Genomic DNA, 26,027 nt, shown 5'->3' on the forward strand with positions numbered 1-26,027 from the left:
TGGCATTTAAGACTACTATTTTTTTTTCATATGCAGTTTCAACTACATTCTGAGTACATGTTTGTGACCACAGACTGCAAGGTGCTTGAAGTTGATGCTCTTAAACATAATTGCAGAAAAAAAAAAAAAAAACAAAACAAAATCTTATTCATACAACTGAAAGAAAGGCCAAAAACATCAGTCCATCGCATGACCATGCACGCTTGTCCTCCCATGCCTAGGGAAAAAGTGCGAAAAATTCTCAACAGCTACTTGGATACACACAAAGAAAACAAAAAGGAAAAACTCAAAAACAAAAATGGGGCTACAAGAACTACATGTCCGCTGTATATTATTCCTCATCTGATGAGCTCTGGTCAAGAGCGTACACCATGAACAAAACTTCAGGACGTGCGGGGACACAGGGGTGCCCAGGGCGCACAATCTCAAAACCCAGGAAACTGAACGTCTTGAGGAGTGGACCTGTGAAAAGAAGAAAAAAATAAATAAATAAGTACCCTGACCATCAAATAAATATAAAAATAAGTATTAGTACTAGCAGCCTAAAGTTGAAAAAAAAGATACAGTCATGCCCTTTTGTCTCACTAGTGACTCATGGAGATTTGAGAAATCTAAAAATCGCCAGCACATGTTACATCATTAATCACAAATTACACATTTACATTTACGCCGCAAGTCAGTAGCTGGTGTAAGGAATGGGCTCACGGGGCAACCTCACCCCATACCCGGCAGGTAATGGCTGTATTACAGCCAGGAACTGCATCTAACAACTGACTGGAGCAGAGCTCCATCCGAAACGGTCAACCGGCACGGGGGCATGTCATTCTAGGCATCCATCAGCGCTCAATTAAAGCAATCTCGTGGTGCCAATAGGTTGACATGACAGCTGGGGGTCTGCTGAAGACATCCGTGTCTATCATAATGGAGCCCCATTGAAATAAAGCTTGTGGCTGTGCTTCAAAGGAGACTGCAATTTTTTATTATATGCAGCAATACTGTGGTATTGCAGTTCACAGTAGATGAGATCAGAATCACAAGGTCAAGTCCCCTAAGACTACTAATAAATACTGTAATAAAAAAAAAAAAAAAAGTTTAAAAGCATATGAAAAAAAAAACTCACTCCCCTTTTACCAACTAAAAATAAAGATAAAAAAATGCACATGTGGTATTGCTAGGTCCAGAAAAGTCCAATCAAAGTATAAAAATAATTAACCTGATTGGTAAACTCGGAACAGAAAAAAAAAAAAGCACAAAAACTTCAAAATGCCACAGCAGCATTATTGGGTGATGCAATGTTGCAAAAAAAACCGTAAGAAGTGATTAAAATGTCATATCTACCCCAAGATGGTATTAAAAACAAAATACATTGCCATGCTGTGCAAAAAAACAAACAAACAAAAACCCTCTCACAGCACCATCGTCCCAAAAATGAAAATGTTATTACAGGTCTTGGGAAATGGCAATACAAACTATTGCTCTGGGACAAAAAAAATTGCCATGTCAGAAGTTAATGACAAATTAACCTGTTTAGTGTTGCTTGAAAGCCAGGTTTTGACCCCTGTGTGTGCAGATAAATCTCACTTCTTTTATGAAATGTCGCAAGGTAAGCCATCTTATCCTTTGGGTATTTGACAAGGAAGGCCTCTATAATTACTTCCAATACCCTTATCCGGGTCATGACATGCCAAAGGACTGCCTGATTAACAAGGTATAAATTTAGATGCGATACCACAGCTCACAGCTAAGACGATCTTAAAGTCCCAATGTACAATTTTAACAATCTCTTTAATATTTAAGCAATGTTCCAACTGCTGGATAAAATCAGAAATCTGCTGCATTAAAGGGACATTCAGGCCTTCTTACACTGATGACCTACCCTTAGGATAGACCATCAGTATTCGACCAGTGGAGGTCAGAGCCTCCGCATCCCACTAATAAGCTGAGCGACACTCCCGCTGTGGCTGGGAATACAGTGTGTGTAGCCAGAGCTACCCAGCGTCACGCACGGGGTACTGGCTTTAGTGCAGAGGTTAGTCGAAAGTCATTCGCAGAGCGCAGCGGTCGGTTAGGCCGATAGACAGAAATGAGGGAGGAGATGTAAGGGGGTGCCGCACTGTGGAGAGCTTTGTGGGAGAGAACAAGTACTTTGAATTGTATCCTGTAATGAATGGGAAGCCAGCGTAATGACTGGTGAAGAGCGGACGCGTCCGAGTAATGATTAGCCAGATGGACAACACTGGCTGCTGCATTAAGGATGGACTGGAGAGGGGAAAGTCGAGTAAGGGGGAGGCCAATTAATAGAGCGTTACAGTAGTCCAGACGGGAGTGGATCAGGGCGACAGTGAGGGTTTTTGTTGTTTCCATGGTGAGAAAAGGGTGGATTCTGGAGATGTTCTTTAGGTGTAAGCGGCATGAGCGGGCAAGAGGTTGAATATGGGAGGTGAAGGAGAGATCAGAGTCAAACATAACACCCAGACAGCGCGCCTGCTGCCGGGGTGTTATTATGGTGCCACCCACGGAGAGGGAAATGTCAGGTTTAGGGAGGTTAGTAGATGGTGGGAGCAGAAGTTGTTCAGTTTTGGGGAGGTTGAGTTTCAGATAGAGAGCGGACATGATGTTAGAGACTGCAGACAGACAGACAGACAGACAGTGGCGTTCTGTAGTACAGCGGGAGTAAGGTCAGGGGATGACGTGTATAGTTGTGTGTCATCAGCATAAAGATGATACTGAAAGCCAAATCTGCTGATGGTCTGTCCAATTGGGGCCGTGTAGAGGGAGAAGAGAAGGGGGCCAAGGACTGAGCCCTGAGGTATCCCGACAGTGAGAGGAAGAGGAGAGGAAGTGGAGCCAGAGAACAGAACACTGAAGGAGCGGTCAGAAATGTAGGAAGAGAACCAGGAGAGAGCAGTGTCCCTAATGCCTAGTGACTGGAGCCTAGAGAGTAGGAGAGGGAGGTCAACAGTGTCGAAAGTTGCAGAAAGGTCAAGAATGAGCAGAGAGTGGTCACCGTTACGTTTTGCTGTCAGAAGGTCATTGGTCAGTTTGATGAGTGCAGTTTCAGTCGAATGTAGAGGGCGGAAACCGGACTGTGAAGGGTCTATGAGGGAGTGAGTGGAGAGGTAACGGGTAAGGCGGGAGTATATCAGGCACTCCAAGAGTTTAGAGATGAAGGGGAGATTGGAGACCGGTCTGTAGTTATTTGGGCAGGATGGGTCGAGGGTGGGTTTCTTTAGTAATGGAGTAATGATAGAGTGTTTGAAGGAGGAGAGGAAAATGCCAGAGGAGAGGGAGAGATTAAAGATTGTAGTTAGGTGAGTTGTGACGGCTAGAGAGAGACTGGAGGAGGTGTGAGGGAATGGGGTCGGTGGTGCATATAGTCGGACGAGAAGAAGAGAGGAGCCTGGAGACTTCTTCTGTGATAGGATCGAATGTGGAGAGTGAGCCAGGGGAAATGCAGGGAGGGATGGGAGTCACTGAACTTGGTGATTGGGAGCGGATTTCCTGACAGATATTGCCTATTTTCTCTATAAAGTGGGAGGCCAGGTCATCAGCACAGATGTCTGTGATAGGGGCTTGTGCTTTTGGCCTGAGGAGGGAGTGAAAGGTGTCAAAAAGTTTCTTGGGGTTGTTGGCTAGTGATAAGATCAGGGTGGTGAAATAGGTCTGTTTGGCAAGGTGAAGGGCAGAGTTATAGGTCCTTAACATAAATTTTAAGTGTATGAAGTCTTCTGGTGTGCGTGTTTTCCTCCATAAGCGTTCAGCACACCTAGATCATCGCTGGAGAAATCGGGTTTGCGATGTGAGCCAGGGCTGTTTCACTCTGTGTTTGGAGGTTCTGAGGGTGAGGGGCGCTACTTGGTCAAGGGTGCTTCTAAGAGTGTCATTGAAGTGATGTACAGCCAGATCAGGACAGAAAAAAAGAAGAGATTGGGGACCATGATGAGTGTAGGGAGTCTGAAAGTGTATGAGGGTTAATGGCATGTAGATTTCTGAATGTGTGGTAGGTAGGAGTGTGCTGGGGTGGGCGAAGATTTGTGAGTGTGAAGGAGAGAATGTTGTGGTCAGAGAGGGGAAGCGGTGAGTTATCTGGGTAGGAGATTGAGCAGAGCCGGGCGAAGACCAGGTCAAGAGTGTTACCGTCCTTGTGTGTCTCAGAGGTTGAGAGCTGTGAGAGGCCTAGAGAAGTGGTTAGTGATAGAAGCTGGGATGCAGATGGGGAAGTGGGGCTGTTTATGGGGATGTTGAAGTCTCCCAGGATAAAGGTTGGTAGTTCTGAGGACATGAAGTGCGGCAGCCAGGCAGAGAAATGGTCCAGGAAGTGGATGGGTGAGACTGGGGGCCGGTATATGACCGCTACTCTGAGGGAGAGGGGACGAAAGAGCCTGATGGTGTGGACCTCAAAAAGAAGGGAATGAGAGTGATGGAACTGGGGGGTGGAAGGGGATGACCTGGAAGGTGCATTGTGGGGAGAGAAGTATGCCGACTCCACCACCATGTCTGTTTGTGGGTCTCGGAGACTGTGAGAATTGTAAGCCACCATGGGAAATGGCAGCAGGAGAAACCGTGTCAGAATCCTGAATCCAGGTTTCTGTGAGGGCCAGCAGATTCAGAGAGTTTTTCAGAAAGTAATTGTGTAGGAAAGGAAGCTTGTTGCATACAGACCGTGGATTCCAAAGGGCACAATTAAAAGAAGGAGATGAAGGAGTGCAAGAAATATTAGTAAGATTATTAAGGTTTCTATGTGAGGTAGGGTATGGGTTGAGGTTGGTGGATGGTGGACCGAGGTTGGGGGAGATGTCCCCTGAAATCAGTAGGAGTAGGAAGATAACAAGCAAGTAGTTTTTGGAATTGTATGAAGTTTTTTTGTGCAGAGAGTTTGGGCAAGATGGGCTGAGGTTTTTCAGAAAGGTGAGAAGTGCATGGGAGCTGTACATGGGAGAGGGAAGGAGTGAGTGATGTATACGAGTCGTGGTGGAGGGGGTATTGGTTGGTGAAAGTGGATTGCAAGGGAACATAGGAGGATAGGAATAAAGCACATGGATAGAGGGGAGTGCAGAGTGTGGGTTACCTGACTCCTGCCCTGACTAACTACCATGGAATAACTGCTGTATCACGACGCTTAGCTCCATGACGCTTTGCTTCTGGGACGCTTGAGTGCACCCCTAAGGATGTTTCTAAATTTATAGTCCAGACTGCTGAGTCACAAGAGATGGATTGTGGGAACTGGTTGAGGATAATTTGGCAGCTGGGGCCAGCACACCAGGGATTTTTTTTTTTAGATGATCAAAGACATTCAGCCTGGCAACATCTATTTTGATACCTTCCACCAGATAAGATCTAAACTGATCCCAGTCATGGATAAGCAACAGTGAGTTTTAAGTACAACGCACCAAAAGAATTATACCAATGAATTAGTAGACACATTAAAAGATGTTTCTAGATGGTAAAGCAGCAGATGACACAGCAGACAGCAAGCAGATGTGGGACGTTATACCATAAGAGTCTATTGCAGCAGATGAGACAGCAAGCAGAGGTGGGAAGTTATACCATAAGAGTCTATTGCAGCAGATGAGAAAGCAAGCAGAGGTGGGACGTTATACCTATTTCCTTGAGCATGTTTATGCGTTGCTGCCAAACTTCATGTCCTCATGACACTGTGCAGAAGTATGCAGTCACAGAGTCACTACACACTTGAGTCCCAAGCCTGGAGAACCCCTCCAAGGTAGTACAGTGTAAAATATATAAAACACTGGGAATAATAATCCCAGTTCATGTATATTGCAGCACGTCTAAACTCTTGGCCGACAAAATTAAATAAGAATTGATTACTACATCTATGGTAGTAAAGCAGACAATTTTTTTTTTTAATACAAAGATCATTTACAGCCAGGTTAGGGTTTGACAGGTCGTATATTCATGTGAATATTTTTGAGGATTGAAGAAAAACTGTACATTTACAAATGTATAGATTAAATCATAAACAGATAAATAGATTATCACCCCCACGACAGTATGAAAATTCACTCAATTTTACTGAAAATTCACTTTATGCCAGTGAGTTTTCAGACCATGCCATGTGGATGTTATTCTATTTTCCCTTATGGAAAATCAATAAAGTAGTAGAGTTTTTTGTGATATTTTTGGCTGTGCAGTTTCCTTCAATCCTCAAACAAATTTACTAAGTTGGAAGTCCAGAACAGGCGTGACAAGTGGCATTCACACATGGTAGGCTTGTATGACCATCATATGCATATCTTAGCACATTCACATACCTCTATCTTCTCGACTCTTTCTGAAGCAGATAAAGACATATCTAACTTTCATCTTTTCTTCTGCAAACTCAAGTAGAGCCAGCAACCTATTGACAAAGAGTAAGTATGTCAGAGGCAAACCAAATGTACAAGATTGTACCAGAATGGAGAAACTGATCACTTAGACCCAAACTTTACCTAACTAGATTATAAAGTGGAGACATCATTCATAGGTTCCTCTACTCCTGTACCAGTTATGACTTGTATTGTTTAACCCCTTCATGACCCAGCCTATTTTGACCTTAAAGACCTTGCCGTTTTTTGCAATTCTGACCAGTGTCCCTTCATGAGGTAATAACTCAGGAACGCTTCAATGGATCCTAGCGGTTCTGAGATTGTTTTTTCGTGACATATTGGGCTTCATGTTAGTGGTAAATTTAGGTCAATAAATTCTGTGTTTATTTGTGATAAAAACGGAAATTTGGCGAAAATTTTGAAAATTTCGCAATTTTCACATTTTGAATTTTTATTCTGTTAAACCAGAGAGTTATGTGACACAAAATAGTTAATAAATAACATTTCCCACACGTCTACTTTACATCAGCACAATTTTGGAAACAAAATTTTTTTTTGCTAGGAAGTTATAAGGGTTAAAATTTGACCAGCGATTTCTCATTTTTACAACGAAATTTACAAAACCATTTTTTTTAGGGACCACCTCACATTTGAAGTCAGTTTGAGGGGTATATATGGCTGAAAATACCCAAAAGTGACACCATTCTAAAAACTGCACCCCTCAAGGTGCACAAAACCACATTCAAGAAGTTTATTAACCCTTCAGGTGCTTCACAGCAGCAGAAGCAACATGGAAGGAAAAAATGAACATTTAACTTTTTAGTCACAAAAATGATTTTTCAGCAACAATTTTTTTATTTTCCCAATGGTAAAAGGAGAAACTGAACCACGTACGTTGTTGTCCAATTTGTCCTGAGTACGCTGATACCTCATATGTGGGGGTAAACCACTGTTTGGGCGCACGGCAGGGCTTGGAAGGGAAGGAGCGCCATTTGACTTTTTGAATGAAAAATTGGCTGCACTCTTTAGCGGACACCATGTCAAGTTTGGAGAGCCCCCGTGTGCCTAAAAATTGGAGCTCCCCCACAAGTGACCCCATTTTGGAAACTAGACGCCCCAAGGAACTTATCTAGATGCATAGTGAGCCCTTTAAACCCCCAGGTGCTTCACAAATTGATCCGTAAAAATGAAAAAGTACTTTTTTTTTCACAAAAAAATTCTTTTAGCCTCAATTTTTTCATTTTCACATGGACAACAGGATAAAATGGATCCTAAAATTTGTTTGGCAATTTCTCCTGAGTACACCGATACTTCACATGTGGGGGTAAACCACTGTTTGGGCACATGGTAAGGCTCGGAAGGGAAGGAGCGCCATTTGACTTTTTGAATGAAAAATTATCTCCATCGATAGCGGACACCATGTCGCGTTTGGAGAGACCCTGTGTGCTTAAACATTGGAGCTCCCCCACAAGTGACCCCATTTTGGAAACTGGACCCCCCAAGGAACTTATCTAGATGCCTAGTGAGCACTTTAAACCCTCAGGTGCTTCACAAATTGATCCGTAAAAATGAAAAAGTACTTTTTTTTCACAAAAAATTTATTTTCGCCTCAATTTTTTCATTTTCACATAGGCAATAGGATAAAATGGATCCTAAAATTTGTTGAGCAATTTCTCCCGAGTACGCCGATACCTCATATGTGGGGGTAAACCACTGTTTGGGCACACGGCAGGGCTCGGAAGGGAAGGCGCGCCTTTTAACTTTTTGAATGGAAAATTAGCTCCAATTGTTAGCGGACACCATGTCGCATTTGGAGAGCCCCTGTGTGCCTATGCAATGGAGCTCCCCCACAAGTGACCCCATTTTGGAAACTAGACCCCCCAAGGAACTTATCTAGATGCATACTGAGCACTTTAAACCCCCAGGTGCTTCACAGAAGTTTATAATGCAGAGCCATGAAAATAAAAAATAATTTTTCTTTTCTCAAAAATGATTTTTTAGCCTGGAATTTCCTATTTTGCCAATGGTAATAGGAGAAATTGGACCACAAATGTTGTTGTCCAGTTTGTCCTGAGTATGCAGATACCCCATATGTGGGGGTAAACCACTGTTTGGGCGCACGGCAGGGCTCAGAAGGGAAGGCACGCCATTTGGCTTTTTAAATGGAAAATTATCTCCAATCATTAGCGGACACCATGTCGCGTTTGGAGAGCCCCTGTGTGCCTAAACATTGGAGATCCCCCACAAATTACCCCATTTTGGAAACTAGACCCCCAAAGGAACTAATCTAGATGTGTAGTGAGCACTTTGAACCCTCAAGTGCTTCACAGAAGTTTATAACGCAGAGCCATGAAAATAAAAAAAAAAAATTATTTTCTCAAAAATGAATTTTAGCCCGCAATTTTTTATTTTCCCAAGGGTTACAGGAGAAATTGGACCACAAAAGTTGTTGTCCAGTTTCTCCTGAGTACGCTGATACCCCATGTGTGGGGGTAAACCACTGTTTGGGCACACGTGGGGGCTCAGAAGGGAAGTAGTGACTTTTGAAATGCAGACTTTGATGGAATGGTCTGCGGGCGTCACATTGCGTTTGCAGAGCCCCTGGTGTGCCTAAACAGTAGAAACCCCCCACAAGTGACCCCATTTTGGAAACTAGACCCCCAAAGGAACTTATCTAGATGTGTGGTGAGCACTTTCAACCCCCAAGTGCTTTACAGAAGTTTATAACGCAGAGCCGTGAAAATAATAAATACGTTTTCTTTCCTCAAAAATAATTTTTTAGCCCAGAATTTTTTATTTTCCCAAGGGTTACAGGAGAAATTGGACCACAAAAGTTGTTGTCCAGTTTCTCCTGAGTACGCTGATGCCCCATGTGTGGGGATAAACCACTGTTTGGGCACACGTGGGGGCTCAGAAGGGAAGTAGTGACTTTTGAAATGCAGACTTTGATGGAATGGTCTGCGGGCGTCACGTTGCGTTTGCAGAGCCCCTGGTGTGCCTAAACAGTAGAAACCCCCCACAAGTGACCCCATTTTGGAAACTAGACCCCCCAAGGAACTTATCTAGATATGTGGTGAGCACTTTGAACCCCCAAGTGCTTCACAGACGTTTACAACGCAGAGCCGTGAAAATAAAAAATCATTTTTCTTTCCTCAAAAATGATGTTTTAGCAAGCAATTTTTTATTTTCTCAAGGGTAACAGGAGAAATTGGACCCCAGTAATTGTTGCGCAGTTTGTCCTGAGTATGCTGGTACCCCATATGTGGGGGTAAACCACTGTTTGGGCACACGTCGGGGTTCGGAAGTGAGGGAGCACCATTTGAATTTTTGAATACAAGATTGGCTGGAATCAATGGTGGCGCCATGTTGCGTTTGGAGACCCCCTGAAGTGCCTAAACAGTGGAAACCCCTCAATTCTACCTCCAACACACCCCTAACCCTTATCCCAACTGTAGCCGTAACCCTAATCACAACCCTAACCCCAACACACCCCTAACCACAACCCTAACCCCAACACACCCCTAACCCTAACCACAACCCTAATTCCAACCCAACTCTAAGGCTATGTGCCAACGTTGCGGATTCGTATGAGATTTTTCAGCATCATTTTTGAAAAATCCGCGGGTAAAAGGCACTGCGTTTTACCTGTGGATTTACCGTGGATTTCCAGTGTTTTTTGTGCGGATTTCACCTGTGGATTCCTATTGAGGAACAGGTGTAAAACGCTGCGGAATCCGCACAAAGAATTGGCATGCTGCGGAAAATACAACGCAGCGTTCCCGCGCGGTATTTTCTGCACCATGGGCACAGCGGATTTGGTTTTCCATATGTTTACATGGTACTGTAAACCCGATGGAACACTGCTGCGGATCCGCAGCGGCCAATCCGCACCGTGTGCACATAGCCTAATTCTAAAGGTATGTGCACACTGCGGAAAACGCTGCGGATCCGCAGCAGTTTCCCATGAGTTTACAGTTCAATGTGAACCTATGGGAACCAAAAATCGCTGTACACATGCTGCGGAAAAACTGCACGGAAACGCAGCGGTTTACATTCCGCAGCATGTCACTTCTTTCTGCGGATTCCGCAGCGGTTTTAGAACTGCTCCAATAGAAAATCGCAGTTGTAAAACCGCAGTGAAATGCGCAGAAAAACCGCGGTAAATCCACGATAAATCGGCAGCGGTTTAGCACTGTGGATTTTTCAAATCCGCTGCGGAAAAATCCGCATAGGACCAGAATACGTGTGCACATACCGAAACCCTAACCCTAGCCCTAACCCTACCCCTACCCCTACCCCTAACCCTAGCCCTAACCCTACCCCTAACCCTACCCCTAACCCTAACCCTAGTTCTTACCCCAACCTTAGTGAAAAAAAAAAAAAAAAAAATTATTTTTTTTATTGTCCCTATCTATGGGGGTGACAAAGGGGGGGGTCATTTACTATTTTTTTTATTTTGATCACTGAGATAGGATATATCTCAGTGATCAAAATTCACTCTGGAACGAATCTGCCGGCCGATTCGGCGGGCGCACTGCACATGCGCCCGCCATTTTGGAAGATGGCGGCGCCCAGGAAAGAAGACGGACGGACCTCGGGCGGCCAGGTAAGTATAAGGGGGGGGAGATCAGGGCACGGGGGGGGGGGCGTCGGAGCACGGGGGGGTGGATCGGATCATGGGGGGGGGGTGGATCGGAACACGGGAGGGAGGATTGGAGCACGGGGAAGGATTGGAGCACGGGGTGAGGGATCGCTGTGCGGGGGGGGGTGGATCGGAGCACGGGGGGGGGGTCGCTGTGTGCGGGGGGGGGGGATCGGAGTGCGGGGGGGTTTGATTGCAGCACAGGGGGTGTGATTGGTGCACGGGGAAGCGGACAGGAGGACGGGGGAGCGGAGCACAGGACGGAGGGGAGCGGACCACAGATCGGGGGGCTGGGGGGGCGATCGGAGGGGTGGGGTGGGTGCACATAAGTGTTTCCAGCCATGGCCGATGATATTTCAGCATCGGCCATGGCTGGATTGTAATATTTCACCCGTTATAATGGGTGAAATATTACAAATCGCTCTGATTGGCAGTTTCACTTTCAACAGCCAATCAGAGCGATCGTAGCCACGAGGGGGTGAAGCCACCCCCCCTGGGCTAAACTACCACTCCCCCTGTCCCTGCAGATCGGGTGAAATGGGAGTTAACCCTTTCACCCGGCCTGCAGGGACGCGATCTTTCCATGACGCATATGCTGCGTCATGGGTCGGAATGGCACCGACTTTCATGACGCAGCGTATGCGTCAAAGGTCGGGAAGGGGTTAAGATTATTGCACTTGTTTTTATTATGTATACCCATCCTTATATGTAAAGCGCCATGGAATAAATGGTGCTATAACAATAAATAATAATTCTATACTGGTCAGAATGCTTAACCCTTTACCAGAAATCGGTTACCAGAATTTTGCTACCCCATCTGATAGCAGCATAATGTAGGGGCAGATTATGGTTTAAGCGCATTTTTATTTTACCGTATTTTTCAGACTACAAGACGCACTTTTTCCCCCCCAAAAAAGGGGGGAAAATGGGCGGTGCGTCTAATAGTCGCAATGCAGGCTTACCGTGGCGGCAGAGGTGCGGGGATGAGGAGGCGCAGTAAGCGGGGTCCCTTTCTCCGGTGAGGTGATGCAGCAGCCCGGTAAGCAGCAGAGCTGGGTGAATCCTGTTATCGGTGGTAGCGGCCATTTTCCCGAGGCCGCGCGTGCGCAGATGGAGCGCTCTGCTTCCCGGGGCTTCAGGAAAATGGCCGCGGGAGGCCGCGCGTGCGCAGATAGAGATCGCGGTGGCCATTTTCCTGAAGCCGAGTTCGCAGATTTAGATCTTGGCTTCAGGAAAATGGCCGCCGCGATCTCCATCTGCGCACGCGCGGCCTCCCGCGGCCATTTTCCTGAAGCCCGGGAAGCAGAGCGCTTCATCTGCACACGCACGGCTTCAGGAAGATGGCCGCCCCCACCGATAACAGGATTCACCCGGCTCTGCTGCATCACCTCACCGGGGAAAGGGACCCCTCTCATCCCAGCACCTCCTCATCCCAGCACCTCCGCCGGTAATCACTGCTGCAACCCTCCCATGGACACCAGGCCGTGGCATCGCCCACCTAAGCAGGAAGGGACCCTGCTCAGGTGCACGCCACACCGCATCACCCCACCTCTGCCAACACCATGCCTCCTGTGACCCTGCTCTGCCACCGCCAGCCCTCAGGTAAGATACTGTACATTCGGACAATAAGACGGACCCCCCCCCCCCCCCCCCCATCTTATAAAAAATCTTTTTTTCTGCAATTTTCACCCCAAATTTGGGGTGCACCTTATGGTCCGGTGAGTCTTATAGTCTGAAAAATACGGTAATTTTTTGGTGTTGCTGCGACTAACAAACTGAAATTCTGAGCTTCAATTTTTCTCCTGTATAGAGAACTTGAATGTTAATTGTTTGATTGCTTGTCCCATACAATACACAAACCGCATTTCTCCAGTTTTCACCAACCAGGCCCCTCTTTCACAGCAACACATCGGCCACTAGTAATTGTGTTGTGTGGGAAGCAGATGTAAGTCTGAACAAATGTCCGGGATAGAACGCGGTGCTTAAAATTCTTTCGTTAGTGATTGACTGGCATTCAATAGTAGCACTGATCTCTGCTGTTAAAGACAGATGCCAGCTATATAACATGGCCAACATCTGTCCTGTGTGGAGCAGGCTCAGGTCCCGAGTCCGCACTAAGCACGCTGACAGAATCCATGACTGATATCTTTGTAATGGAGCACTTAATTGCAAAATTAAATAAATGCTGTGAAAGCACTTCTATAGTGACTGCCTCAATATTTGGTGGAGCGCTCTGCACATCTAAGCTGCATCATACCTGCCCTTTAACTCTGTAAGTATCTCAAATTTAGAAGTGCAGTCTATATAGCAGTAATGCAGTTCAACATGCCCATTTTCACATGCACCTAATGTGCGCTCAGTGTTGTTGTATTAGTTCCTTTGTATGTCAAAACAGATTCTCGTGTGACTGTGGTTTTTAACCCCATCAGCCCTGGGGGATTCTTGTGGTTTTCGTTTTTTTACGCCCCTTCTTCCAAGAGGTATAATTTTTTTTTTCCCAACCATAAAAAGGGTTTCGTTATTGAGGGAAGAGTTGTACTTTTTAATGACACCATTTATTCTGCCACAGCATACTGGAAAACAGGGGGAAAAAATCCAAGTGCGATGAAATTGAGAATGTTTTGGTTTTTTTTTTTTTAAATTATTTACAGTGTTCAATATATAGTAAAACGTCCACTTCATGATGCTATTATTCTTCGTGTGTCTGACAGGACAGAGCAATCTCTAAATTGCAGTCACCCCAGACCGCCAGCTCCCTCCCCTTTACTAGATCGTTTTTTTGCTGCAGAAAATGCGAAGTGTATGAGCGCGATGGTCTTTTACTATTGACCTGGTTATAGTGCAATCTGATCCATTACTTTACATTCTAAAAATCTTGTTGCATACCCCTCTTTGCTCCCATCTGCTAAGATGCCCTCAGGTATTTCCACAAAGAGGCTCTGATTTGACAGCATGGCCTTCCATGACGAGTGTTTCACCTCGGTAACCTTATATTGGAAATGGACGAGGTGGGGCTTCCCATCATTCCCCGGGAGATCCTGAGAAACTGTAAGCTTTTCGTCCTGTGTCAAGAAATAGACAAAACAAGTGAGACCAAGTGGAAGTACTGCCAAAAATAAAATGTGCACTTTGGTGAAAAGGTTCTGTAATCAAAAATATGTACATGAATGAGAGTGTCACCTCAAACTGTCAGTATAAGCAGCCGTCTGTGTAGCCTCTGATAGTAAGCATAGTTTTTTTTTGTTTTGTTTTTTTTTTTTTTGGGGGGGGGGGGGGGGGAGGGGGTGGTATGGTTTCTCCCCTATAACAAAGAGTAAAGGCAAAGCAAATAGCTGTGAACTGATACCAATAGCCTGGGGACCTTTATGGCTATTGGCCCCTTCCCAGAATATTAACATCAGCCCCAACAGTCAGCTTTACCTCAGCTGGTTATGAAAATTAAGGGGGACTTTTTTTTTTTCATACAAGGTACACAGACAGTGGGTGCTGACTAGAAATCTCATGATTGTCGCATGGTTGCGCCAATTGCAGGTAGATCAGGCAACAATGATGAGAGCTATATTCAGTACCTGTACTGGAAAGACTATTTAAGTGGGCACCATCATACAAAATCTATAGGTACTTGTCTGGGATCACTGCCATGCATGTAGAAATTTACTACAAGAACCATTAGAGAGACAGGTACATGCATATAGTTGTAGGATCACCACAAGACAAAGAAATAATTATCAAAAAGAATTAAATTTTATTAGACACACCACGAAAAAACAGACAATACACACTATTAAAAACACTTAAAATTTGTTCCACATAGAACAAAAAATAGATCCAAATCAATTACATATAATATATGATGGTATAAATGAAATAAATAACAACAACAACAACACTGCCCGGCTGTATAATATTGTAAATGCAGGGAAACACACACTCGTATTTCTGCATACCCTATAAACCACTCCGGTCCACTACAATTGATCTATGTCTACAATTGTGTGCATTTGAATTTATAGGAAATACGAGTGTGTGTTTCCCTGCATTTACAATATTATACAGCCGGGCAGTGTTGTTGTTATTTGTTATTTCATTTATACCATCATATATTATATGTAATTGATTTGGATCTATTTTTTGTTCTATGTGGAACAAATTTTAAGCGTTTTTAATACTGTGTATTGTCTGTTTTTTCGTGGTGTGTCTAATAAAATTTAATTCTTTTTGATAATTATTTCTTTGTCTTGTGGTGATCCTACAACTATATGCATGTACCTGTCTCTCTAATGGTTCTTGTATATTCAGTACCTGGGAACAGCACCAATTGTACTGCTATTCCCAGGCAACGGTACATGTCACACTGATGACACATTGACGTGCTTTTTCCACACCGTTCGTGTGAAAGACCGGACATGTGTGCACCACCATTGAATACAATGTGTGGGGGGTATGGTCTTTAAAAAATGGACTGCATACGGACATAAAAAAAAAAAAAAAAAAAAGACGTGTGAAGAAGGCCTTAGGAAGAGTTTCTCATTATCAGCAGAGGCAGGATTACATTGGCAGGTGGCAAAGCTATACAAAGCTGATAACACAGGATCCAATCATAATAGGTGATGTCATACCTGACCCTACTCCCCCTCCTTTCACATTTTCAGTACATTTGTACACGCTCTTTAGATGCTTCAGTACTAGTGATGAGCGAATATACTCGTTACTCGAGATTTCTCGAGAACGCTCGGGGGTCTTCTGAGTATTTTTTAGTGCTCAGAGTTTTCGTTTTTCTTGGCGCAGCTGAATGATTTACATCTGATAGCCAGCATAAGTACCCTAGCAACCAGGCAACCCCCACATGTACTAAATCATTCAGCTGCGCCAAGAAAAAAAGAATCTCCGAGCACTAAAAAATACTCGGAGGATCCCCGAGCGTGATCGAGAAATCTCGAGTAATGAGTATATTCGCTCATCACTATTCAATACAAAAGATAGGGTCAGAGTTTGTTCGTTGTGGCGAATAGTACTTGTGTTTCAGGAAACAGGAAGTTATAGGTTTATTCTCAAGTTGTCTCTTGAGCGGTTCAGAGCAATGCAATTCCCTTAGTCTCCTCACTTCCTGGTTTCTGGCAGAACCGCTCTCCTTGAGTGACCATGCAGCTATAATGGTTTGTTTGGAGTCTATACTGTTATACCTGTAGTTACACATCGTGATAACACTGCATTTGAACAAGCACACAGGTCAGAGAGCAGTGATTAGGAGACCTGCTGTGAAAGCTGCATTCCTTCAGAAGATGAAGAGGGAAGGGAGGTGAGGAGCCAACTGCTGTATTTACGGTATTTATTCAATTTATTTAACGCATTTATATAGCTCCATTCATTCCACAGCACTTTACAGACATTATCACATGGAAATCAATGGGCTAGAGAGATGACCTGGAAGAGAAGCGTTAAAGGGGTTGTCTGGTCTAAAACGATCTATGCAGCTGCAGACTTGTGAATCCTCACATAACGCTCACTATGCGCTGGTAGAATTCTATGGTGTCACCACCAGGAACAGTGGTCACATGACCGCAAGTATACATACTTGCATACTCTTGGCCAGAATCCGACTACACTATTTTTGGAATCGCGCGAGATTGTAAAGTCTAGGCGGATTTTGGCTAGGAGTATGCATATTGCATACAAGCCATTCCTGGTGCTGACATCGCAGTCACATATTGACTGCAGACTTGTTGCTTTAGACCGGACAACCCCTTTAACACATTTCCTGGAATACAACTACTGATCACTCTTGGCCAGGATCTGGAGGTAAAGCACTATGGAAACTAGGTGTAAGCTATTAAAAGCTCCCATTGTAGGAGTATGATAGCAGACAGACCGCTAGAAAATCAGCACGTTTTCAATGGACTTCCTTTATCCAACTACCAATTAAAGCACTTTACGAACTTGAGAATACACCTTCAAAGTCTACAAACTCCCCAGTGGCCAGGGTGAAAATTGCAACATTTGTATTTATCACAGTGTGCATTTGTGATACGTATGTACATTTATACACTTATTTTCTGATGATAGTTTTCTAATTCTGCAAAATGGAAGCATAAATTAGACCACTAAAGGTGCAATTCCATGGGCTTTAGTGCCTAAAAGGCTATGTGTTTTGTTTATGCTATCAGATTTACTTAAAGGGAGTCTGTCAGCCCAAACTTACAATATAATCACAATTAAAGTATATCTGAACCACTAATTCTGCTGACTAGTAGATACATGCTGAGACAAGCGATTAAGAAAGACACCACAATAAGATGATGTAAGAGCACTGCAACTATGTTCTGTTCTGCAGAACTACAGGCAACTGGGAGTCTCCTGACAATAATGCAAGAGAAAAAGATGTGGAAAGAAAATATAATGTGTAAGTGGCTGTATCAATCTGTGTGTGCGAGGGGACTAACAGAGGGATGATTAACAAAATAGATATTTGACTACACTTTTCAGAAAATTGTAGCAAAATGTCAAAGCCAGCACATGTCATTTTCCTCCTAAATCCTTATCTATTTATGGCCATCATCTAAACCATTTTCTACTGGAATTAAAAATGTCCTATCCTTCTCTAATTGCACTAATATTTGCCTTCCCCCAAGTTCCTTTTTGATGATGCTTCATTTGAGACTCCCAATGCATGCTGGGATACTCAAACAAAGTGGCATCAGAGGACAGAAGCTTTCTGACAACGCACTCTGCAGTCTCGTTACTGCTGTGAGCCAGCAACCGATAGGGCACTGTCATTGTGCACATCGCAATGAGACTAGCCCGGCTCCTGACACTAAGGTAACTGATGATGATGATGCTGCATGGGAATTCTCAAACGAGGAGTCAAAAAAGAAAAAGGGGGTGGGGTGGGAATTCAGTAATTTTTTTTTTTTTTTTAAACTCAAATAAATTTTTATTTAGGATCACATGACAGTTAACCTGTTACATTCTTATATTTCAATACAGAGTTTTCACCCCAAAACAGACCCCCCATTCCCAACTTAATCCACCCCCTCCCAAACAGACAGCCCACCTCTTTTAATAACTTAACCATCAGGATTATAGAGTTACTATCATCTCATGTAGATCTGCATGCCTCATATTATACACCCTTCTTTTATAGCGAACCTACCCCATGGCGAGCCAGGAAGACCACAATTTGTCGAAGGTTTCTATTTTCCCTCTTTTCTTATAAATCCCTTTTTCGAATATCAGGCAATTCAGTAATTTTTAATTATATTAGAAATTATGTATTTTTTTTATGTGAAAAGGCAAAATTCTGTGCAATGTGTGTTGGGGCTGTTACCTTTGAGCCAAAAAAGTTCTAAGAGAAAAAAAAACAAAACAGTACTTTAAGCACAGTCCCGGGGTCAGTGGCAGCCAATCAGTGAGCTCAGCGGCTGTGCGCAGGGCATTCCATCTACATGGACAGATCTCCTGAGCCGATTGGCTGCTGCGCTGTCGACAGGATGTCAGCATTACAGCCAATACCAGACACTAGGAGCAGCAGTGGAAGTTCAGCGCTGGACCCACAGATTGCAAGTAAAGAGCAGTTTTTTCTTTTTAATATATAAATTGCGCCCAGGGACTTTGATTTTCTGAAAGGGAACAACCGCTATAATACCAAGCTCAGTTCCGCAAAATTAGATTTAAAAAAGTGCTTCTAAACTGGTATCATCTGTCACTTGCCAGGTTTCGGCAGGTCTCGTACAAGCTCAGCAGGTACTGAGCACAAATCAGTGGTGCCTGATCTCATGATGCGAGAGGCGCAGGGTAACCCCTACAAACTAAACACGTTCACCAACCTGCTTAGTGAAATTGAGCTGGTTAATCAAATTGCAGCCCTAAAATAATGATGGTCTCCAGCCGATTTGGATTAAAACTTGTTCACTGTATATTTCAGCAGTTTAAAATTGTGTGCATTAACACATCCCACTAAAGCATTAAATTATGCATTTCAGACAGTGCTGTGTCCGAAACGTGCACATTTTTGCTTACATGCCAGGTTTTAATGTACTGTAAATTCTAACCAGTGGAAATAAATACGGTGAACAAGTTTTATTCTGAAACGACTGGAAGCGTTAGTTTGTGATGTCTGCACTTCAAGCCAAACAGAGGCCTGCTTTCCGTGTCGAGGATTAATTAGGGCCACACGGAGGGTGAGCTGGTGCATCCTGTGCATTACATATTCTGCTGCATATGTGGGGGTCTCTATAAAATACAACACACAATGGATGCAGACATTACCTTATGGTAATTAAGCATAATATTAGCTGCATGTAAGAATTCTCTGAAAACAACAGTAATCAGAAGTAAAAAAAAAAACAGAAGGGGGAGGGAGACTTGGTGATCATCACCTTAGATTGTTGGTGAGCATCTGATTTTTTTCTGCCATGTATTTGATATTTACCAATAAAAGAATTTGTTTTTGCATACTTGGACTGGAAGCTGGATCATTCCTCCGTTCCCCTGCATTACTTATATTACTTATTAAAATTACGGTACTTATTTTGTATAGAATCGGAGTTACAGCCAGTATCATATCCCAGAGCTGCATTCACAATTCTGCGGCCTTCTTAGTCACCATCTTTAAACCTGGAACTGTACTGTAATATGATGTAAAACACAGTCCAATACATAACTAGAGCTCAGCCAAGAGCGAACCGTGATGGAGATGTGCCAGTCTGCTATCGGGCCAACTGTTTTTAATATCAACCAGCAGAACTGGAAATGTAGCTCTGGACTGGAATAGATAAGTGATGCAATGTTTGTGCAAAGTCATTCAGAATATATCTGCCTCAAGATATATACAGGATGGGCTTTCTAAGTATGCAACAGATCAGGGATCAACAACTTGTGCCACTCCAGCCGTTGTCAAAAAAACAATTCCCGATGTTTCCAGATGGCCACAGACTGAGGCGACCTTTAAGGCATGTTGGGCGTTTCACAAAAGCCTGAGTGCGTCAAGTTTCTGATTCTTCAATAAATATATAGGTCTTTCAGAGAAATGATACAATAACATCGTACTCCTACAGCCTCTTCCTTTATTAGATTATTGACGACAAATCAAGCACCTGACCAGATCACGTTGTAGTCATATTGATTCATATTAGATATGGGTATATCTAACATTTGTGGCAACCAACATAATATCCCACTGATGTTCACAGATAAAATGATCTCTGCTGCATCCACATGTCCAAGTACCATTGAAGTCAAAATATGAAATAAGTGTGTTATTAGATCAGCATTCCCCACTGATGTCAAACTGCTGCATTGATGTCGCCTGCCCTTGAGTGTGAAAGCAATGCGTCCTCCTGCCCTTCAGTGTGATAGCAATGCGTCCTCCTGCCCTTCAGTGTGATAGCAATGCGTCCTCCTGCCCTTGAGTGTGATAGCAATGCGTCCTCCTGCCCTTGAGTGTGAAAGCAATGCGCCCGCCTGCCCTTCAGTGTGATAGCAATGCGTCCTCCTGCCCTTCAGTGTGATAGCAATGCGTCCTCCTGCCCTTCAGTGTGATAGCAATGCGTCCTCCTGCCCTTGAGTGTGAAAGCAATGCGTCCTCCTGCCCTTCAGTGTGATAGCAATGCGTCCTCCTGCCCTTCAGTGTGATAGCAATGCGCCCGCCTGCCCTTCAGTGTGATAGCAATGCGTCCTCCTGCCCTTGAGTGTGAAAGCAATGCGTCCTCCTGCCCTTCAGTGTGATAGCAATGCGCCCGCCTGCCCTTCAGTGTGATAGCAATGCGTCCGCCTGCCCTTCAGTGTGATAGCAATGCGTCCTCCTGCCCTTCAGTGTGATAGCAATGCATCCGCCTGCCCTTCAGTGTGATAGCAATGCGTCCTCCTGCCCTTCAGTGTGATAGCAATGCGTCCACCTGCCCTTCAGTGTGATAGCAATGCGCCCGCCTGCCCTTCAGTGTGATAGCAATGCGCCCGCCTGCCCTTCAGTGTGATAGCAATGCGTCCGCCTGCCCTTCTTTTTTTTTAATTTAAATAGATTTTTATTAACAATATAAAAAAAGGAGAACAACAGAATGCCATTTACATTGCATTATATCAGATACACATTTTCTTACTTTAATAAACCCCAACATTACCCCAACTACCCCCCTCCCCCATAAGACAGCTCAGTCTCAATCTCCACCCCACCGAGGCATTATCTGCCTCTTGTAATTTATCCTCTTCCAGGTCTTAGGAAACACGACGCCTATACTCCTCAATCCAAATCAAGCCAAGGAGACCATATTTTATTAAAGAGTTCTATTTTCCCCCTTTTACTGTACACCCCCTTTTCCAATTTTAGACCATGTTGAACATATTGGAGAAATTCCCTTCTCACAGGTGGTTCCGCGTTTATCCAGTTTCGTGCTATTACTTTCCTGGCCATGTAGAGTAGCCTAGCAATTGCAATCTTCCAAGTATTGTCAACTCCAATTTCTTCCACATATCCCAGCACACATACTATCGGGTCTCTAACAACTCTGCACTTATACGCTGCTTCAACTCGGCTCAAAACCACCACCCAAAAGGCAGCCAGTCTCGGACACGTCCACATCATGTGATATATTCCTGCCTTCTCACTCGCACACCTCGGACACCCAGAATTGGCACGCAATCCCGCTTTGTATAACACTTCCGGAGATTTATATACCCTATGCAAAATGTATAGCTGCGAGAGCCTATATGGTTCACTCAAGGATAGTCGCGGAACCCACTCCATCACCGATTCCCAGGTTTCATTTTCCATCGGCCCCACTTCTCTCTCCCACTTAGCTCTCGCCTTTATAGGGAAATCTAGCAGAAATGTGTGCATAAGGTCCTTATACAGAGTGGAAATAACTCCCCTTGTAGTACCCTCACCACACACATACTCCAACACTATATCATCTTGAACCCTGATATCAGCCTTCTTATTCTGAGCTCTAAAGGCATGTCTCATCTGCGCATACTGATATTCCCCTGTGGATCGCAAACCAAATTCTTCCTGCAATTGGGAAAAGGACTTCAGCTCCTGCTGCTGGATTATCTGGTGAACAAAGCAAATTCCCTTATTCTGCCATTCCATCAATCCTCCCAGGGCCTCAAAATCCTTTAAGTTGTGGTTAGACCATATCGGTGTGAATTTAGTCAACCCTGTAACCCCACGAATCTGCCTTAATCTATTCCATAATTTACGAATCAGGAACAGGGTTGGGTATATTTTCCCCAGCGCGCCCAATGAGCCATCCTCCAAACACCTGGCCATCGGTCGTCGGTCCGTCACCTCTTCCAATAGCTGTTGTACTGCACTGGATGACGCCCCTCGCGCCCAGCCCTTCAAATGCTGGCTCTGGGCCGCAAGGAAGTATATTTCCGGGTTGGGCAAAGCCAAACCACCATCTTCCTTGGGTCGTTGAAGCGTCTCCAAGCTAATACGTGGATATTGTCTACCCCATATCAAACTTCTAAAGAGGGCATTAATCTGCCTGAACTTCCCCCGAGGGATCCAAATTGGTGCGTTATGCAGAACATAAAGAATTTTGGGCATAAGGACCATTTTAATAAGGTTTACCCTACCGACGACCGATAGATGTAGCTTATTCCAGGCGTCTACCTTTGCCTTGAGTACCCCCATAACAGGAGTCAAATTTCTTTGCAGAAACTCCGCCACCGGCACCGAAATCCATATTCCAAGATATTTAAATTGGGAAACCACCTTCAGCCTCTCATCCCCAACATCCTCACTCACATTCTCTCCTACGTCATCCACTCTAAAAAGAACCGTCTTATTCCAATTAATTGTTAGTCCCGACACAGTACCAAATCTCTCAACAATTTCAACGGCCCCTCTTAGTGAATTGTCTGGATCCTCCAGGAACAGCAAAACATCATCCGCATATAACGCTATTTTTTCCTCTACTTTGCCATACCTAAACCCAGGGACCCCATCCGACTGCCGAATCTTAGCAGCAAGAGGTTCTACAGCCAACGGTCCGCCTGCCCTTCAGTGTGATAGCAATGCGTCCGCCTGCCCTTCAGTGTGATAGCAATGCGTCCGCCTGCCCTTCAGTGTGATAGCAATGCGTCCGCCAGCCCTTCAGTGTGATAGCAATGCGTCCTCCTGCTCTTCAGTGTGATAGCAATGCGTCCGCCAGCCCTTCAGTGTGATAGCAATGCGTCCTCCTGCTCTTCAGTGTGATAGCAATGCGTCCGCCTGCCCTTCAGTGTGATAGCAATGCGTCCGCCTGCCCTTCAGTGTGATAGCAATGCGTCCGCCTGCCCTTCAGTGTGATAGCAATGCGTCCGCCAGCCCTTCAGTGTGATAGCAATGCGCCCGCCTGCCCTTCAGTGTGATAGCAATGCGCCCGCCTGCCCTTCAGTGTGATAGCAATGCGCCCGCCTGCCCTTCAGTGTGATAGCAATGCGTCCTCCTGCCCTTCAGTGTGATAGCAATGCGCTCGCCTGCCCTTCAGTGTGATAGCAATGCGCCCGCCTGCCCTTCAGTGTGATAGCAATGCGTCCTCCTGCCCTTCAGTGTGATAGCAATGCGTCCTCCTGCCCTTCAGTGTGATAGCAATGCGTCCGCCTGCCCTCCAGTGTGATAGCAATGCGTCCGCCTGCCCTTCAGTGTGATAGCAATGCGCCCGCCTGCCCTTCAGTGTGATAGCAATGCGCCCGCCTGCCCTTCAGTGTGATAGCAATGCGTCCTCCTGCCCTTCAGTGTGATAGCAATGCGCTCGCCTGCCCTTCAGTGTGATAGCAATGCGCCCGCCTGCCCTTCAGTGTGATAGCAATGCGTCCTCCTGCCCTTCAGTGTGATAGCAATGCGTCCTCCTGCCCTTCAGTGTGATAGCAATGCGTCCGCCTGCCCTCCAGTGTGATAGCAATGCGTCCGCCTGCCCTTCAGTGTGATAGCAATGCGCCCGCCTGCCCTTCAGTGTGATAGCAATGCGCCCGCCTGCCCTTCAGTGTGATAGCAATGCGCCCGCCTGCCCTTCAGTGTGATAGCAATGCGCCCGCCTGCCCTTCAGTGTGATAGCAATGCGTCCTCCTGCCCTTCAGTGTGATAGCAATGCGTCCTCCTGCCCTTCAGTGTGATAGCAATGCGCCCTCCTGCCCTTCAGTGTGATAGCAATGCGCCCGCCTGCCCTTCAGTGTGATAGCAATGCGTCCTCCTGCCCTTCAGTGTGATAGCAATGCGTCCTCCTGCCCTTCAGTGTGATAGCAATGCGTCCGCCTGCCCTCCAGTGTGATAGCAATGCGTCCGCCTGCCCTTCAGTGTGATAGCAATGCGCCCGCCTGCCCTTCAGTGTGATAGCAATGCGCCCGCCTGCCCTTCAGTGTGATAGCAATGCGCCCGCCTGCCCTTCAGTGTGATAGCAATGCGCCCGCCTGCCCTTCAGTGTGATAGCAATGCGTCCTCCTGCTCTTCAGTGTGATAGCAATGCGTCCGCCTGCCCTTCAGTGTGATAGCAATGCGTCCTCCTGCTCTTCAGTGTGATAGCAATGCGTCCACCTGCCCTTCAGTGTGATAGCAATGCGTCCTCCTGCCCTTCAGTGTGATAGCAATGCGTCCGCCTGCCCTTCAGTGTGATAGCAATGCGTCCTCCTGCTCTTCAGTGTGATAGCAATGCGTCCACCTGCCCTTCAGTGTGATAGCAATGCGTCCTCCTGCCCTTCAGTGTGATAGCAATGCGTCCTCCTGCTCTTCAGTGTGATAGCAATGCGTCCTCCTGCCCTTCAGTGTGATAGCAATGCGTCCGCCTGCCCTTCAGTGTGATAGCAATGCGCCCGCCTGCCCTTCAGTGTGATAGCAATGCGTCCGCCTGCCCTTCAGTGTGATAGCAATGCGTCCTCCTGCTCTTCAGTGTGATAGCAATGCGTCCTCCTGCCCTTGTGGTAACATCTGCATTACTGAGCACATTCAATAGTGACTGTCACTTCTCTACAGCAGAAAGTGCTGCACCTTAAAATTAATCCCTACTGACTGATACTCAACATCTGGTCTCATTGACTTTACTGCAAAAACAGACTAAAAAAAAAAAAACCATAACGTTTTTCCTATAAACGCGGAAATGCGAGAATCCCCTCAATGGAGGTGTTTATTACGCCATAAACTTTGACTATTATTCTTACCTTATGTATCACAGCTGGGAGTGCAGGATCCCTGCTGTCCCCTCGCCCACCGGGGATCTTCAACAGTGGGTGAGGGGCATCAGGAGCACCACAGAGGCCCGGGAACGAGGTGCCTGCAGCACTGAAGCTGGGGACTGCTACTCAAAGGTAAAATACTACTGCAAAAGAAAAGAATAGGAAAAAAATTGGTTAATAAATACACACAAAGCTTTCTTCACGTGTTCTTTCTGGAGTTTTCTTTAGCTGCTAGAAAACTGCATTCCTTAAAAAAAAACAAAAAAACAAAAAAAAAAAAACGAATAGTTATTGTCTTTATAAAACATTTATGTATGGTAGATGTTATTTGTTGACACCAGGTACATGCATAGAGAAAAAAACCCAAAACAAACCATCTCAGAGCACCTTTAGGGCTAATTCACAAGACCGGTGAGAAAAAAAAATCAGTATGGACTCCTGTGCACATCAGAATTAAGTCTGCACACGTGTACTCTGCCCTTACTGAAACTGTACTGGAGTCATTTTTGTCTTATTCTGCACTTTCAAAATTCGCTCAGAATAAAATCCTTTATAGTCCCATATATAATATGGATGGAAAAAAAAAAAAAAAAAAAGTCACATGGGTTTTCCAGAAAATTATTAGAAATGCAGCTATGTCACTTAACTTCCATGGGCAACTGTCAGCCGCAAAACGGTATCCAAAAATGCAAGCTGCATTTCTCCCCCGAGCACAGAATTCTACTTTCTAAATGGAGAGTTCACGGTATCAAGATGCCACCAACTCCTGCCCTGCAGATACATAGCCTATAATGGAAATGTCCATCTACTTTTGATAGTAATTAGGAATATGTGTGATGACTTTACAGCTCTTTTTATGGCTACTGTGGGGAATTAACAATGTGATCCTTATAGGCTATGTGCACACGTAA

The 26,027-nt window shown here is 45.0% G+C and overlaps 1 protein-coding gene across 1 annotated transcript; it reads right to left on the minus strand.

Annotated features, from left to right (window-relative positions):
• On the minus strand, nt 1-25,620 carry OAZ2 (ornithine decarboxylase antizyme 2). Its single transcript, XM_069762368.1, is given in 6 exon segments — nt 1-462; nt 6,273-6,358; nt 13,855-14,030; nt 25,102-25,182; nt 25,184-25,259; nt 25,601-25,620. Coding segments are annotated over 6 exon segments (570 nt in total). The 3' UTR covers nt 1-331.
• Nucleotides 25,621-26,027: the final 407 nt, after the last annotated feature.

This window comes from Ranitomeya imitator, chromosome 4, assembly GCF_032444005.1.
Source record: "Ranitomeya imitator isolate aRanImi1 chromosome 4, aRanImi1.pri, whole genome shotgun sequence".
In the NCBI taxonomy this organism is placed as follows: Eukaryota; Metazoa; Chordata; class Amphibia; order Anura; family Dendrobatidae; genus Ranitomeya; species Ranitomeya imitator.